The following is a 14436-nucleotide window of genomic DNA, read 5'->3' on the forward strand; positions in this document are numbered from 1 at the left end:
GGGAAGGCTGTGGGCACACTGGCAAGGTGGCAGCTTTGGCAAGGGGAATCACCCTCAGCACTCCTGCCAGGCCAAGCCTGCTCTCAGCCTTTGCCACTGGGCTCCTCCCAGAAATGATCCAGCTGGGCAACCCCGACATCCCACAGATGCAGAGGGACATTGTTCATTGACACTGCCCACAGCAGTCAGCACTTTCCCTGCAGTGTGCCTGCCCCGTGACTGCTCGCTGTGCCCACTGACCTGGGCCTGGTGGCGCTGGGATCACAGCATTGCACCCTGTGGCCCCACAGCACATGTGAAAAATGTGTATTTTATGATTGGCTTTTCGCAAATATCAAAATGAATATTATATGTGTTGTGTTAGAAAGTTGTGCTGTATTCAATCTCTTAAGTAGTGTGTTGAATATAGTTTTAGGTTATTACATAATGTTAAAATAGAAACTATGCTATGTAGGATACTTTTTTTTTCTAAAGAAAGGACTTGCACTGAGATAGCACCCACAGGACACCTGAATCTTCCAGAGAAAGAGAATTTATTGTTCCATTAGCAGAAAAAACTCACTTCTTCCTGCCTCACCCAGCTCTGAAGGCGCTGTCAGGATTCAGAGGAAGAAGCTGACACTGCCCAGACAGAATCCTGTGTTTGAATGGAATTTATGCACCATGTATGAGGTGTATGAATATGCAACAGGCTGTTGCTTTTAAGGGTTAATCCTCTGTTAACGTGGGTCCTTCTTCGGGCTTATTTTGCCCAGAAAGAGGTACCCGGACTGCCCATAACTCTTTTTTTTATTGTCTCATATTGTCCTAAATCCAAATTGTCCAAATTTTTATCACTCTAATTATATTACTATTTTTATAACCATTTTATTGCTATTAAACTTTTAAAAGTCTAAAAAACAAGTTGTGTTCTTCGCAGCGTGACGTCACGACGCCGCTCATGACGTCACGACGCCGCTCATGACGTCACACACCGCGGCGCGCGGGGCCCGCCTCTATCATCAGCTCCGGGGCGGGGCCGCGCGCGGTCTCCAGGAGACGTGCGCGTGACGCGGGGACGGGAGCCGGCTCGGGTCAGGCGGCGGCGGCGGCGGCGGCGGCGATAGCGACAGCGACAGCGACAGCGGCAGCGGCGGCTGGTAATGGCGGGGAATGGGACGGGACGGGACGGGACGGAACGGGGCTGGATATGATGGGAACGAGATGGGATTGGATGGGGTGGAGACACCGGGCTGGGCTCCAGGTGCAGCCGGGCCGTGGCGCGGCGGCGGAGGCGGGAAGGCCTCGCTCCGTACGCCCGGCCCGGTTCTCACGGCTCCTCTCCGCAGAGGCCGCGGCGGGAGCGGCGCCGCCATGGGGGAGCTGTTCCGCAGCGAGGAGATGACCCTGGCGCAGCTGTTCCTGCAGTCCGAGGCCGCCTACTGCTGTGTCAGCGAGCTGGGCGAGCTGGGCAAGGTCCAGTTCCGCGACGTGAGTGTCCCCGGGGCGGTGGCGGCACCGGGAGCCCCGCGGGATCGGGACCGGGACCGGGATCGGGACCGGGATCGGGACCGGTGGGGCGGGCGTTTGCTGAGTGCCGTGTCTCTCCCTGCAGCTGAACCCCGACGTGAACGTGTTCCACCGAAAATTCGTCAATGAGGTCCGGCGGTGCGAGGAGATGGACCGAAAGCTCCGTACGTTCCCGCTGGGGTGGATGTGGCTCTGACTCTGCAGCTTTTGGTTAAAAAAAGTAAAAATAAAAACCCGATGAAAGCAGGTTGAAGCTGCAGGCAGCGTTTGGAACAGAGCAGAGGGGTGTTAAAAACGCCAATCACTCGTTTTTAAAATTTTAAAAGTTTAATAGTAATAAAATGGTTATAAAAATAGCAATATAGCTAGAGTAATAAAAATTTGGACAATTTGGATAATATGAGACAATAAAAAAAAGAGTTACGGACAGTCCGGGTACCTATTTCTGGGCAAAATAAGCTCAAAAAAGGACCCACATTAACAGAGGATTAACCCTTAAAAGCAACAGCCTGTTGCATATTCATACACCTCATACATGGTGCATAAATTCCATTCAAACACAGGATTCTGTCTGGTCACTGTCAACTTCTTCCTCTGAATCCAAAAGTATCTTCCAGGCGGGAAGAAGTGAGTTTTTTCTGCTAATGGAGCAATAAATTCTCTTTCCCTGAAAGATTCAGGTGTCCTGTGGCTGCTATCTCAGTGGGAGTACCTCATTCCTTTCTTTAAAAATTATCCCACATACACAGTTTCTATTTTAACATTATGTTATAACTTAAAACTATATTCAACACACTACTTAAGAGAATGAATACAGCATAACTTTCTAACACAACACACATAATATTCATTTTAATATTTGTGAAAAGCCAATCATAAAATACACATTTTTCACAGGGGTGAGGGCACAGACAGGGCTCACTGCCTCCGGGGATTCACCTTCCCCTGGACAGATCATTCTGGCCAAAACACACCTTGGAATAGGAGAGGAAGGAATCAGCTGCTGCTGGGGCCAGGTGCAGTTTGGGGGAACTGTTGGACACAGAAATATCTGTAATTAACACTTTGAATGTTGTCTCTGCAGGGTTTGTGGAGAAGGAGATTAAAAAGGCAAATATTCCTATCATGGACACAGGTGAAAACCCAGAGGTGCCTTTTCCACGTGACATGATTGACCTGGAGGTAATGATGTGTTAAGACTTGATTCTGGATGGAAACAGGGGAAATTGTCTCTGTGGGTTGATGCTTGCAGGATTTAGTGGCAGGGGGACATTAACTCAGTCTCCAGCTGTCCCTGGCAGCAGCTCTGCCAGCTCACATTGTCCAAATACAGAACTGAGAGTCCTCAGTAGGAATTTCACCACTGAAATGAGCCAAAAACTGCTGGAACCACGTGGTTTATGGTGGTGGGTCATAAAGTTTATCACAGTTTTGTTGATTTGAAGAAGCTCTATCAATCCAGTCCATAAAAGTCTGGCTGAGTGTGAAAAGTCTGCACATGTGGCAGATGTGGATCTGTGCCACAGCAGGCTGGACATGCACCTGTAAATCCTGCAAAACCTGTAAAATGCAAAATGGGTGGGGATGTGAAGCATCTCACTTGCCTCTGTGTGCTGACAGACTGAACAGCACTTAATTATGGAATTAAGTCCTTTTTCTTTCTCCTTTTCACATCTTCCAGGCAAATTTTGAGAAAATTGAAAATGAGCTTAAAGAAATCAACACCAACCAGGAGGCTCTGAAGAGAAACTTCTTGGAGCTGACAGAATTAAAGTTTATACTGCGTAAAACTCAGCAGTTTTTTGATGAGGTCAGAATACCGCTGGGGTTTAACACTTGGGGAGCTGGTTCTTCTCATAGAAATTACCATTTTTATTCTCAAATATGTTTTAGTTGCTGTTTTGGACAGCAGGGTCATTTTATGCTTTGTTTGAGAAAGCTGCACAAGTTGTTTTCCATTTTTCATGCAGTACACAGAGCTACCCATGATTTACCTCCCACAATGCTGATTTGGGCTTGTTCTAGTTAAGCAATGGTTTGTCTAAAAATTGTGTAAAATAATTAAGATGTGAGTGCTTTTGAAAGCACATCAACAGCCCCAGAATTTGGTGCTACAATGAGTACTGTCCCCAATGGGTCAGAGTTTCTTTGGTGCACGTGCAGAGGACTTAAAATGGAGCTGAATTTCTCTTCAGCCTTTAAAGTTTTATGTGGGGACTCATCAGGGTCACAATACAAAGTCCACTGAAGTAATAGATAAATTAATTCATTAATTGAGCCTTTGATCAAACCCTGAAGCTTTCAGAGGTCAGTTGTGGAGCAAAGCTGACATTTAAAGTCTTGGACATTTTGTCAAATACCATCTGGGCCAGGAACTGGCAACTTCCACTGGACCTGAGAGCAGCTTCTCCGATGTCATTCATGGCACTGACATAAATCCTGCTTGGGAGAAGACATAACCCTTCCTTGTAAAGCTGAAGTATCTCAAGAGTCTTGGCAGTTCTCTCAGAGAGCTCCTGTGTGTTTTTCAGGACATGTTTTTGCTGAATAGATGTCCTGTTTCCTCTAATCTCAGGATTTGATCAAAGAATTCTTAACGGAAATGGCTCCTGGTTTTTACAAGGGCTATTGTCAAGTGGAGCTGGACTCCTGCACACTTCAGGCCATTTATCTAACAGTTTGTTTTTTGTTGTTTTGGCACAAGATATTGCCTGTTCAGGCACCAAGGTTGGTGCTGTGCCAGTCATAGTCACTGCTGACACAGACAGTGCTGCTGGTGTGAGGGCTGCTGGGTTGTGGGGTTGGTTTCAGTACAAAAACCCCCTTTGTCTTCGAGTGTTGGATGTTCATTTACAAGTGTCCCTTGGACAAACAGGATTAACCTGATAATCCAGTACTTTGCTGTGTTAAAGCAGCACTGCCTATTCTGAGAACCATGTAAAACCAAGTGCTGAGCACTTCTATACCAAGAATGAATCCCAAACTGGTTTGGGGTGGGAAGGACCTTAAAGCTCACCCCCATCCACCCCCCTGCCATGGGCAGGGACACCTTCTACTAGATCAGGTTGCTCCAAGCCCCATCCAGCCTGGCCTTGTTCATTACTGTCCTCTCTGCCCACTGCTCTTCTTCATCTGTGGTGGGATCAAGCTAAATTTAAAGATCAAAATCAATTTTCTAAACAGTCCATGGCACGTCACCCACAGCCTCACACAAAGCAGCCACAGAAAGCTTAGATATGACCTGCTTCTCTTTCTTAATATTTTTCTGTAGTGATAAAACAAAACACACCAAATAACACGTGCTGCTCTACATAAAAGCAAACAGGACAGCTCACAGGTGATGTTCAGTAAAATGTAAGTGTGGCCAGTTTAAACCTGCCTCAGCTTTCTGTGCTGGGGGGAGCCCGAGCAGCCCAGAGCTGCCTCTGCTCACCATCCCAGAGTGGCCAACTTCCTCCATGCTGCCCTTGCACAGCACTTTCAACACTTGAAGACTACAATAACTTGTAATTAAGACTGTGTTATTCATAGTAATGAGTTGCACAAGAAATGGCTGACTCTCCAATTCCTTCATGCCTGGCTTTTGCTCTCCAGACTTTGAACACGGTGGGAGGGAGGGTGGCAAAATGTGCCCTTGTTCTTCCTGTGACCATTCCAGCCCAAGCAGCCATTTCTTGTTCCAACACACCATGTTGATGATTATGCTCCTTTTCTCAGTCTTCTTGTCCTTGCTTATGAAGAGCCATATGAGCTGGAGATTTCTCTGAGAGCTTTGCCCAGAGTGTGAGCGTAAAAGAAGACTGGAAAAGTAACGGTTAATGGCATGCAGTCCCTTCTTCCTCCCTCTGACTCTTCTGCCATCTGCTTTTCTCTGTTTGCTTTGCATCTGTCACTTCTGTCTGGCTCTGGGTTAATAGATGGTGACATGAATCCTTTTTAGTTCTTGTGAACGTTGATTTTTGTCCTGTTTGTGACCTGGAAGGGGCTTGAATTGTATGGGTTTGCACTGGGCATCCAGAAATGTCACAGGGCAGGACTGCAATCATCAGTGGAGAAAATGAACTTTTTTTGAGATTAAAGGTGCTGATCTGGATGCTGATCAGGGGATCAATAAGCAATTTAAAAATGTTTAATTATGAAAGCTCTTGTATTATGCTTCTTGCTTGCTGTCATGGAAATGCTCGGGAGATTCCAAACCTGAACGACCTTATCTAGTAAAAACTGCTCCACAATAACTGACATTTCACTCATTGCTGGCAAAAACTCATATTCAAAGTAGATTTCCCAGAATCCTGTTTTCCTGCACTGGAACTGGATAGTTCTTCCATTTCCACACAGTCTCAATTTTTTACTTCTATTAAATCCCCCAGCAGTGTTTTAGTTATCCTTCCTGCTGCAGATCTGCTGCTGCTGTGTCATTTCCTTTCTAGAAGCATTGTGCTCATCAAATCAGAGTTGTTGAGAAATGAATTTAAGAAACATGCAGTTTGTAATGCAAATAATCCTTGCAAAAGAAGGTTTTCTTTTAGTTAAACAGTCTAATCCACATTTATTTTAAACTGTTTTGCTTTGTAATTCCACCCCCTCTAAGCAGGACTTGTCCTGAATAAAGGACATGTAGTCCAAATGGGCCAAGCTAATTTTAAACATATATAACAAATTCTCTCTCAGGTGTGGCAAATCCAAAGGTGTCACATTGTCCTCCTTTTTCATGAGTCATCTGCTAAAATGTGCTGCACATCACAAAAGATTATCACAGTGTCTTGGTTACTGGAAATACAATACAAGCCTCTAACAATTGTAACTTACTGTTCTTCAACATCCTGAAATCGAGATGTCAAACAGTCACTCGGATGTTTGGTCTGTGTGTTTCATTTTCAGGTACCAAACTTTCTTATTTTAGTTGTGTTCTCTATGAACTGAATTTCCATTCAGTTTTTGATGTTGCAACAAGTCTCCTTTAAGCTGAAAGGATCAGGAATTCCTGTGTTGCATTTCCAAGCCGAGTGAAGGGCTCCCTCCCTCATGTAACATCCCAAGCTGCAGCAAGTGTGTGCACAAGCAGTTGAGCTGCTTTTGGTGTCAGCCTTGCAAAAACTCTCTTGTATATGGCAAACACTTTGATTTGACAAGCAGGTAAAGTGTTGGGGAGATTTTCACTCTGACACAACTATTGCCCAAATACAGAGACTGGGGCTAAGTCACTGCACTTGCCACAGGTTTTGCAAGGCTGTGTTCTGTGCGTGTGTGGGTGTGATGTGTCCTTGGGTCAAACTCTGCCTTCCAGTGTGATTTAACAAGTTCCCTACATGGCTTTGTGGAAAAGACCTCCTGCATTGCACAGAGGGTAGACTTTGGCCCTCTGGTTGTGCTCAGGAACTGTAATCTTTGGCATTTAATTTTATAAGCTGCAGAGGTAGAACTAAATGTGAGGCGGGGTTGAACAAGTGTGAAGATGGCACACAAGAGGATATGATTTGAGCACCTTTGACCTGAATTTCTGACACTTACAAGCCATATTCCTAAGAATTTTAGCCTGCAAATTGGTTGCAAAGAAGGACAGTGTAAAACTGCCCTGTTTTAGGGCCTTGCTGGCCAAGAGATTAACCATGTTGCCAGCCTGCTCTGAGCAGTGTTTGTGTCTGATGGTGAACCGTAAGGATAAATTAATATCTGGGGAAATACATGAGTCAAGTGTGTTTCTCTGGTTTGTGCCATTAAAAATGGTTCTTGGGAACATCACTTGTGTTTAAAACTTGAATTATTTTTTTTTGAATTCTGCCTTTCTTCAGACTTATATATCTACCAACCCCTTTGTTGCAACAATCCTCAAGCCTTTTTTGTATGGAAGCCCTGCTGAGCCATTCCATTTTCCCTCTTGTTTTTCTCCTTTCATTTGTGATTCTTGCTGTCTTTTCAGTCATCTTGTTCCTCTTTTTGCTGTCTTACGTTTGCTCTTCCTTTTCTTTCCTTTCTTCTTTTCTTTCTTTGTCTCCCACAACTATCTCCTGGCTCCTCATTCCCTGCATGCCACTAACTGGTTTCATTAGATATTAATTGATTTGTGAATTCAGGCTGAATTGCATCATCAGCAGATGGCGGATCCAGACCTGTTGGAGGAATCCTCTTCACTCCTGGAGCCGAGTGAGATGGGAAGAGGTGCCCCGCTCCGACTCGGGTAATTGCAGTTCAGGATTGCTGGATCAGGGATTATCAGCCTTTGGAAGCACCAATGCTTTGAGCACAGCTGTGGAAACTTTCCACACCAAGCAGATGAAAGCTGATCTAAAACTGGCTGTTGCTCTCTGCTCTTTTCCTGGGGAAAAGGAAATACTCACTTCCCAGTTCATGTTTGTGTTTCACAAGTTTCTCTCTGCAGTTAACAAACTGTTTCTCTCAAGTTTCTCTCTGCACCAAACAGTTAACCCAGTTTCTTCTGTGTAAGCCTATCTGTTTGTTTCCTCAGACATTGAGACCTCAGAGCTTTGTTGAAAGTTGTAGCTACTGTGGGCACATAATGGTCTGAAATAACTGTATAGTTCTACATCCTCTTTATCAGCTGCTTCCAGGCTTCCTTGTACGTGTGGAATACTTTATCTGGACATGGGGTTTGGTCCAGTGAGGTCTGAGGCCAGGACATAGTCACTGCCAGCCATGGCAGTGTAACCCTTGCAGCCAATGTACCAGGATTGTAGGGGAATGAAGGCTAGAAACTGGATATCTAAATATCTCCTATAAGCAGTGATTTATATATTTTTAAAAGCTTATTTCATTCTGTTAAAAAACAGAGCCCGTGCTGTAGTGCAGTTGTTTTGTTGTGTATTACCTCTGTGTGTTTAGAGGACCTTCCATTTTGCTTGATTCACAGAATTAACAGAATCACTAGGTTGGAAGAGACCTTCGAGGTTATCAAGTCCAACCCATTCCCTGACACCTCAACTGAACCTTGGCACCCAGTGCCACATCTTTTCTTAAATACATCCAGGGATGGTGACTCCACCACCTCCCCAGGCACAACATTCCAGAACTTGTTCACTCTTTCTGTAAAAAACTTCTTCCTAATATCCAACCTATATTTCCCTTGTCATAGCTTGAGACTGTGACCTCTTGTTCTGTCAGCTGCTGCCTGGAGAAAGAAACCAACCCCCACCTGACTACAGCTGCCCTTCAGGAAGTTGTAGAGAGTGATAAGCTCACCTCTCAGTCTCCTTTTCTCCAGGCTAAACACCCCCAGCTCCCTCACCTGTTCCTCACAGGGTTTGTGTTCCAAGCCCCTCACCAGCCTCGTTGCCCTCTGTTCTATTTGTGTTGCCCCCAGACGAAGGAAGGAATGATGAATCTGACTCCAGAAGGCTAATTTATTATATTATGATACTATATTATATTAAAGAATGCTATAAAAAGGATACTTACAGAAGGCTAACAAGATAATAATGAAAACTCGTGACTCTTTCCAGAGTCCTGACTCAGCTTGACCCTGATTGACCAATAAGTCAAAGCAATTCACATGAAACCAATGAAACAACCACCTGTTGGTAAACAATCTCCAAACACACTCCAAATGAGCAAAACACAGGAGAAGCAAATCAGATAATTATTGTTTTCATTTTTCTCTGAGGTTTCTCAGCTTCCCAGGAGAAAAATCCTGGGCAAAGGCATTTTTCAGAAAATACGAATGCGACAGCCCTCCTCGAGAACTAACATTAAAACAGGATTATTATAGCTTTCATTGTGGTGCCAGCCCCCAGTTTCCAGCTGTGCTGGCTGTGGGGGGCTTCAGGTGCAGCCCCTCAGGCTGTGCTGTTCCCCTGCAGGTTCGTGGCTGGCGTGATCAACCGCGAGCGCATCCCCACCTTCGAGCGGATGCTGTGGCGCGTGTGCCGCGGCAACGTCTTCCTGCGCCAGGCCGAGATCGAGAACCCCCTGGAGGACCCCGTCACGGTGAGGGAGCTTGTTCTGGTTTAGGGTAAATTTGGGAGAAAACCTCCAAAAGGAGGCCCCACACGGCCCCTCCCCCCAACCAGCTATCTCAGTTAGAGCATGAGACTCTTAATCTCAGGGTCATAGGTCTGAGCCTCACGTTGGGCGCCAAAATTTGTTCCATTTTAGGGCAAATTTGGGAGAAAACCTCCAAAAGGAGGCCCCACACGGCCCCTCCCCCCAACCAGCTAGCTCAGTTAGAGCATGAGACTCTTAATCTCAGGGTCGTAGGTCTGAGCCCCACGTTGGGCGCCAAAATTTGTTCCATTTTAGGGCACATTTGGGAGAAAACCTCCAAAAGGGGACCCATACGGCCCCTCCCTGCAACTGGCTAGCTCAGTTAGAGCATGAGACTCTTAATCTCAGGGTCGTAGGTTTGAGCCCTACGTTGGGCGCCAAAATTTGTCCTGGTTTAGGGCAAATTTGGGAGAAAACCTCCAAAAAGGGGCCTCTCCAGAAAGAAAACCCACACAGCCCCTCCCTGCAACTGGCTAGCCCAGTTAGAGCATGAGACTCTTAATCTCAGGGTCATGGGTTCAAGCCGCACGTTGGGAGCCAAAATTTGTCCTGTTTTAGGGCAAATTTGGGAGAAAACCTTCAAAAGGGGGCCCCTCCAGAAAGAAAACCCACACAGCCCCTCCCCTGCAACTGGCTAGCTCAGTTAGAGCATGAGACTCTTAATCTCAGGGTCGTGGGTTTCAGCTCAGTAACAGCCTCTCTTTCTCATGTGAGGCTGATGTGTTCCCTTGTCCCCCCAGCCACTGGTAGCTGACCTGTGGAATCATCTGTCTGCTAGGACAGACTTTGTTCTTATTGTGCAGAACTTCCTTAAATTGAGGTTACACCTAATGTAATTATTCTTGAAACATTTTGTTAAAATTTCCTAAGTAAGGTAGAACAATAACTTGTCAACAAATGCAGGAAAGGGGCCCTGACTGCCCCCACAGACACAGCTGTGCAAGGAATGTGCCTCTGGTCTCCCTGGGAGCCACAGTGGTTAAAATCCACTTTTTTTTATCTTCATTCACCCTTTTGGCTTGATTCTGTAGGTGAGCTGACTGCACTAAGTGCTGATAAAATCTTTGTTATTTTTGGAGATCTTACCAGGTTTTCCTATTTACTGGATTGTATAGAATCAATAATGGATAACCTGGGGCGTTTTGCTTCAGTGAACACAAATACAGTGCAAGTATTCTGTACTGAAGCTGAGAAAATTGCCCTCCTTGTGACTGTTCAGTGTTAATCAGGAACATTTCTTAACCTGCTGTGCATATCTGAGCTCTGATGGACACACTCAGTGAAAGGAAAATTAGAATTCTGGTAATTAGCCAGTGCTAATTTCTACAATTCTTTCCTTTGTTCTAGGGGGATTACGTGCACAAGTCTGTATTTATCATCTTCTTCCAAGGTGACCAGCTGAAGAACAGAGTCAAGAAGATCTGTGAAGGGTATGAAAGTCTGTAATTGAGAGCTGGGCAGCTCTCAGTTATTTGAAACACACTGCCATGACTTTATATCGATATTTCTCAACTCCCTGTTTCACAGTGGCTGCAGGAGCAGATATTAAATGTGCCAGAAGTAACTGAAACACATTTTACAGTCACACTTGCCACTCCCCAGCCTGTAATGCTCAAAGTACACAACTGCTGTGCTAGGGAATGCAAAAAACCAAGGCAGTGCAGATTTCTGGGGCAGGCCTGATGGACATCAGTGGGATATTCTCACAGTGGAGACAACAAGGACTGCTTCTGTCAGCAGTTGCACTGGTGTGGCAGCATCCCCCCCTCAGCTGGGTGGCTGCCCAGCCTTGTGACAGTGCCTGGAGACACTGGCAGCACAGGGAGCAGAGGATTCTCTCCCACTTCTGTTTTCTTTAGCACTCAGCTTCTGCTTTGGCCTAAAGCACTTCTACTTTTCTGTTTTGACTTATTGGCCCGCTTTGATGTAGGGGCTGGAGCTCTGCTTGGCAGTCTCTGCTGATCAGAAACTTCTCTCAAGGTGCCTCTGGCTCACCCCTGAGTGATTGATTTTCTTTCCATCTCTGTCACTGAGGTGCTTCCCTGTCTTCCAGGTTCCGGGCCTCCCTCTACCCATGCCCAGAAACACCTCAGGAGAGGAAGGAAATGGCTTCTGGTGTCAACACCAGAATTGATGATCTTCAGATGGTAAAATAACTGGGGATAATGACCTTTCTTTGCTTAGTTGTTGTTTTTTTTTTTTTATAATGTGGTTGAAACTTATATTGAGAAACTTTGGATCCTGTTAAAACAGGAGGATTTTGCCCCTGTGACATGACCATGTTTTCACCTTCAGGTAGCTTGAGACCAGCAGTGCAAGAGAGCTGTTTGGAGACTGCTCAGTCGTTTCTGTGTCAGGATTTTGGATGGGTGGAGGGCTAAGCAATTTATTATAAACAAATAATTACAGAGAACTCCATACCAGGGAGAAAAGAGGAACTCGTGTAGGGAGATCCCGTAGAGCATGTTGTGTAACTGCCTGCTTCAGCTGCAAGTACTTTGAAACCTTTAAACTTTTTTCAAGCTGAGATGCAACAATGTTAACATTAATTTAGCTCTTCCTTTTTCTGCCTGTCTTTATATTTTCACATTGTGCTGTCCTGAAGAGCTTCTGCTTTACAACTAATCTCTTGTGCAGCAGCCTGGGTGTTGGTAAAATGTTATTAGTACACCCAGATCTCGTGGGTGCCACCTCTGAAATACCTTGTGCTTGCTTCAAGGAAGAAAGGCAGTATGTGATAATGTAGAAAGATTTAAGGGATTTGAAACAAAAATGGAGAAAAGTTCAGAAGCTAAAAGGAAAAAGGGTTGAATATGACCTACTTATTTGATACAGAAACTGTCTCAAGTAGGGAGTTGTGCAGTGTAGCTCAGAAGATATTTTAAGATATTTTAAAGACAGGAACTCAGAAGCAATGTAACTGCTGTAAACTGCATGTGCCTTCTGTCCTCACTTTCCCTGCAATCTAAGACTTTCCACTCTGGAAATCTGACTTGGCCTGAGTTTGATATGTTCCAGTTGGAAAACACCCTCAGTAGGAAACACTTTCTCCTGTTCCCTTCAGTAAACAAGTCTTTCAGGGTAATTAGTGTGTTTTTTCAAGGCAGCACACCCTTTACTTGCAGAACTCTTCTCTGCTCTTTTAACCTGGGTGGAGGTAAAACTGTTCCCTGTGATCTTGGCACAGTTAAGTGTTTGAAATAACCACTGACCTTGGAGCTGGAAGAGGAAAATAATCAGAAAGTGTCTCTGGAAAAAGCTGTTAAGTTTTTCAGCACAGCTAATTACTGTGAGGGCTAATGACTACATCACTGACTGCAGGCATGGGGTGGGGGAGCAGGCTGGTGGTTCGTCCTCTGTGGGAAAGCTTCTCTTGCTGGTGCACCTTGATCTTTGGTCCATGATTTGGCCTCATCTTTCTCCTGCTTGTCTGAAAGGTGCTGAACCAAACTGAGGATCACCGGCAGAGAGTTTTGCAGGCAGCTGCTAAAAACATCCGCGTGTGGTTCATCAAAGTGAGGAAGATGAAGGCCATTTACCACACCCTGAACCTGTGCAACATCGATGTGACACAGAAGTGCTTGATTGCTGAAGTGTGGTGTCCTGTTGCTGACCTGGATTCCATCCAGTTTGCTCTCAGGAGAGGCACTGTGAGTAAAATGCTGTGCCTGTGGCAGCACCACATGGGTTCCTTGTTCGTTGCCTTTTCTGTGTTGTGAGCCTCTGAGCACCATCCCCTTGGGCTGCTGGAATCACAGAGGACAGCTTGTTTAGCATGCAGGAATGATGGCTTGGAGATAAAAGAAGTAACAAATATATTGAGAGAAGCTTAAGGTTCAGGTGAAGGCTGGAATGGTGAGGATTTTACTGTGTGTGAGGCTTAATTACCCTGGCTGGGCTCTGTAGTCCTGGTGTCTGGATAGAGGAGCTCTCCAGGATGTTGGCAAACTCACGCTCTGTTCAAATAGTCAAGAGAGTTGAGTTTCTTGAAATCCTTCCACCTGCAAGATTTGTTTTCTTGTCTATCCTACACAATATTCACCTTTACTCCTGCTGCACAAGGTGGAGAGCAGTGGAATCCTGGCAGCCTTCCTGAGCTGCTGCAGTGTCTCATTGTGCAAGCACACTGCAAACACTCAAGCCTGCAGTTTTCCAAACAGGGACAGCTGTGTTGGACTTCATCCTCCAATGCTCTGAGGGTGGGTTTGCTGATCTTTCCTTTGTTTTTCTCTAACAGGAGCACAGCGGATCCACTGTCCCATCTATTTTAAACAGGATGCAGACCAATCAGACCCCACCCACATACAACAAAACGAACAAGTTTACTTCTGGCTTTCAAAACATTGTTGATGCTTATGGCATTGGGACATATCGGGAGATAAATCCAGGTAAATTCAGATGCAGGAAAGTCCAAGACTTCTGTCTCAATTTTTTTTAGTTGTGATGTTTATCTGTATTGCCTGTCCTGTGTGGAAATCTCTAATAGAGAATTCTAGTAGAGACTCATCAGCTTTCAGTAACAGAGGAGAAGCTGGGGAATTATATTTGCTAAATTGGGAATGTTGTCTTTTCCCTTACAGCACCCTATACCATCATCACCTTCCCATTCCTGTTTGCTGTGATGTTTGGGGATTTTGGCCATGGAATCCTGATGACTCTGATTGCTGTTTGGATGGTGGTGAGGGAGAGCAGGATTCTGTCCCAGAAGAGTGACAATGAGGTAAAGTGGCAGACTGTGCTGAGCTCTGCATTTCAAACAGAGTTGCAGCTTGGTTTACTCCCATCCTTTTCCCCTTGAGTTGACAATGCCCATTACTCCTCCTTTGGAATTTTTGAAGCACGTGGATAAGCTGGGAAGCCTGAAGAGCACACACACACACACTAAGTAGTGTAATTTCATAAAAGTATTGAGTTCCCTTGATTTTTCCT

The 14436-nt window shown here is 45.3% G+C and overlaps 1 protein-coding gene across 7 annotated transcripts in view; it reads left to right on the top strand.

The window, feature by feature from the left end:
- The first annotated feature begins 1031 nt into the window (after nt 1-1031).
- The window catches only part of ATP6V0A1 (ATPase H+ transporting V0 subunit a1), a 30733-nt gene continuing 17328 nt past the window's right edge, over nt 1032-14436 (top strand). For 4 of the 7 annotated variants that reach the window (XM_066567046.1, XM_066567044.1, XM_066567040.1 and 1 more), the window contains exons 1-12: nt 1032-1139; nt 1329-1470; nt 1595-1673; nt 2594-2691; nt 3191-3319; nt 7584-7687; nt 9324-9450; nt 10855-10937; nt 11561-11654; nt 12945-13157; nt 13745-13895; nt 14088-14227. In XM_066567046.1, coding sequence (XP_066423143.1) covers nt 1354-1470; nt 1595-1673; nt 2594-2691; nt 3191-3319; nt 7584-7687; nt 9324-9450; nt 10855-10937; nt 11561-11654; nt 12945-13157; nt 13745-13895; nt 14088-14227 — 1335 coding nt within the window. In that variant the 5' untranslated portion in view covers nt 1032-1139; nt 1329-1353. The remainder of the gene's footprint in view (nt 1140-1328; nt 1471-1594; nt 1674-2593; nt 2692-3190; nt 3320-7583; nt 7688-9323; nt 9451-10854; nt 10938-11560; nt 11655-12944; nt 13158-13744; nt 13896-14087; nt 14228-14436) is intronic. The other 3 variants (XM_066567045.1, XM_066567042.1, XM_066567043.1) reach the window with 1 other exon arrangement.

The sequence above is a fragment of the Molothrus aeneus genome, chromosome 28, assembly GCF_037042795.1.
Source record: "Molothrus aeneus isolate 106 chromosome 28, BPBGC_Maene_1.0, whole genome shotgun sequence".
NCBI classification, from domain to species: Eukaryota; Metazoa; Chordata; class Aves; order Passeriformes; family Icteridae; genus Molothrus; species Molothrus aeneus.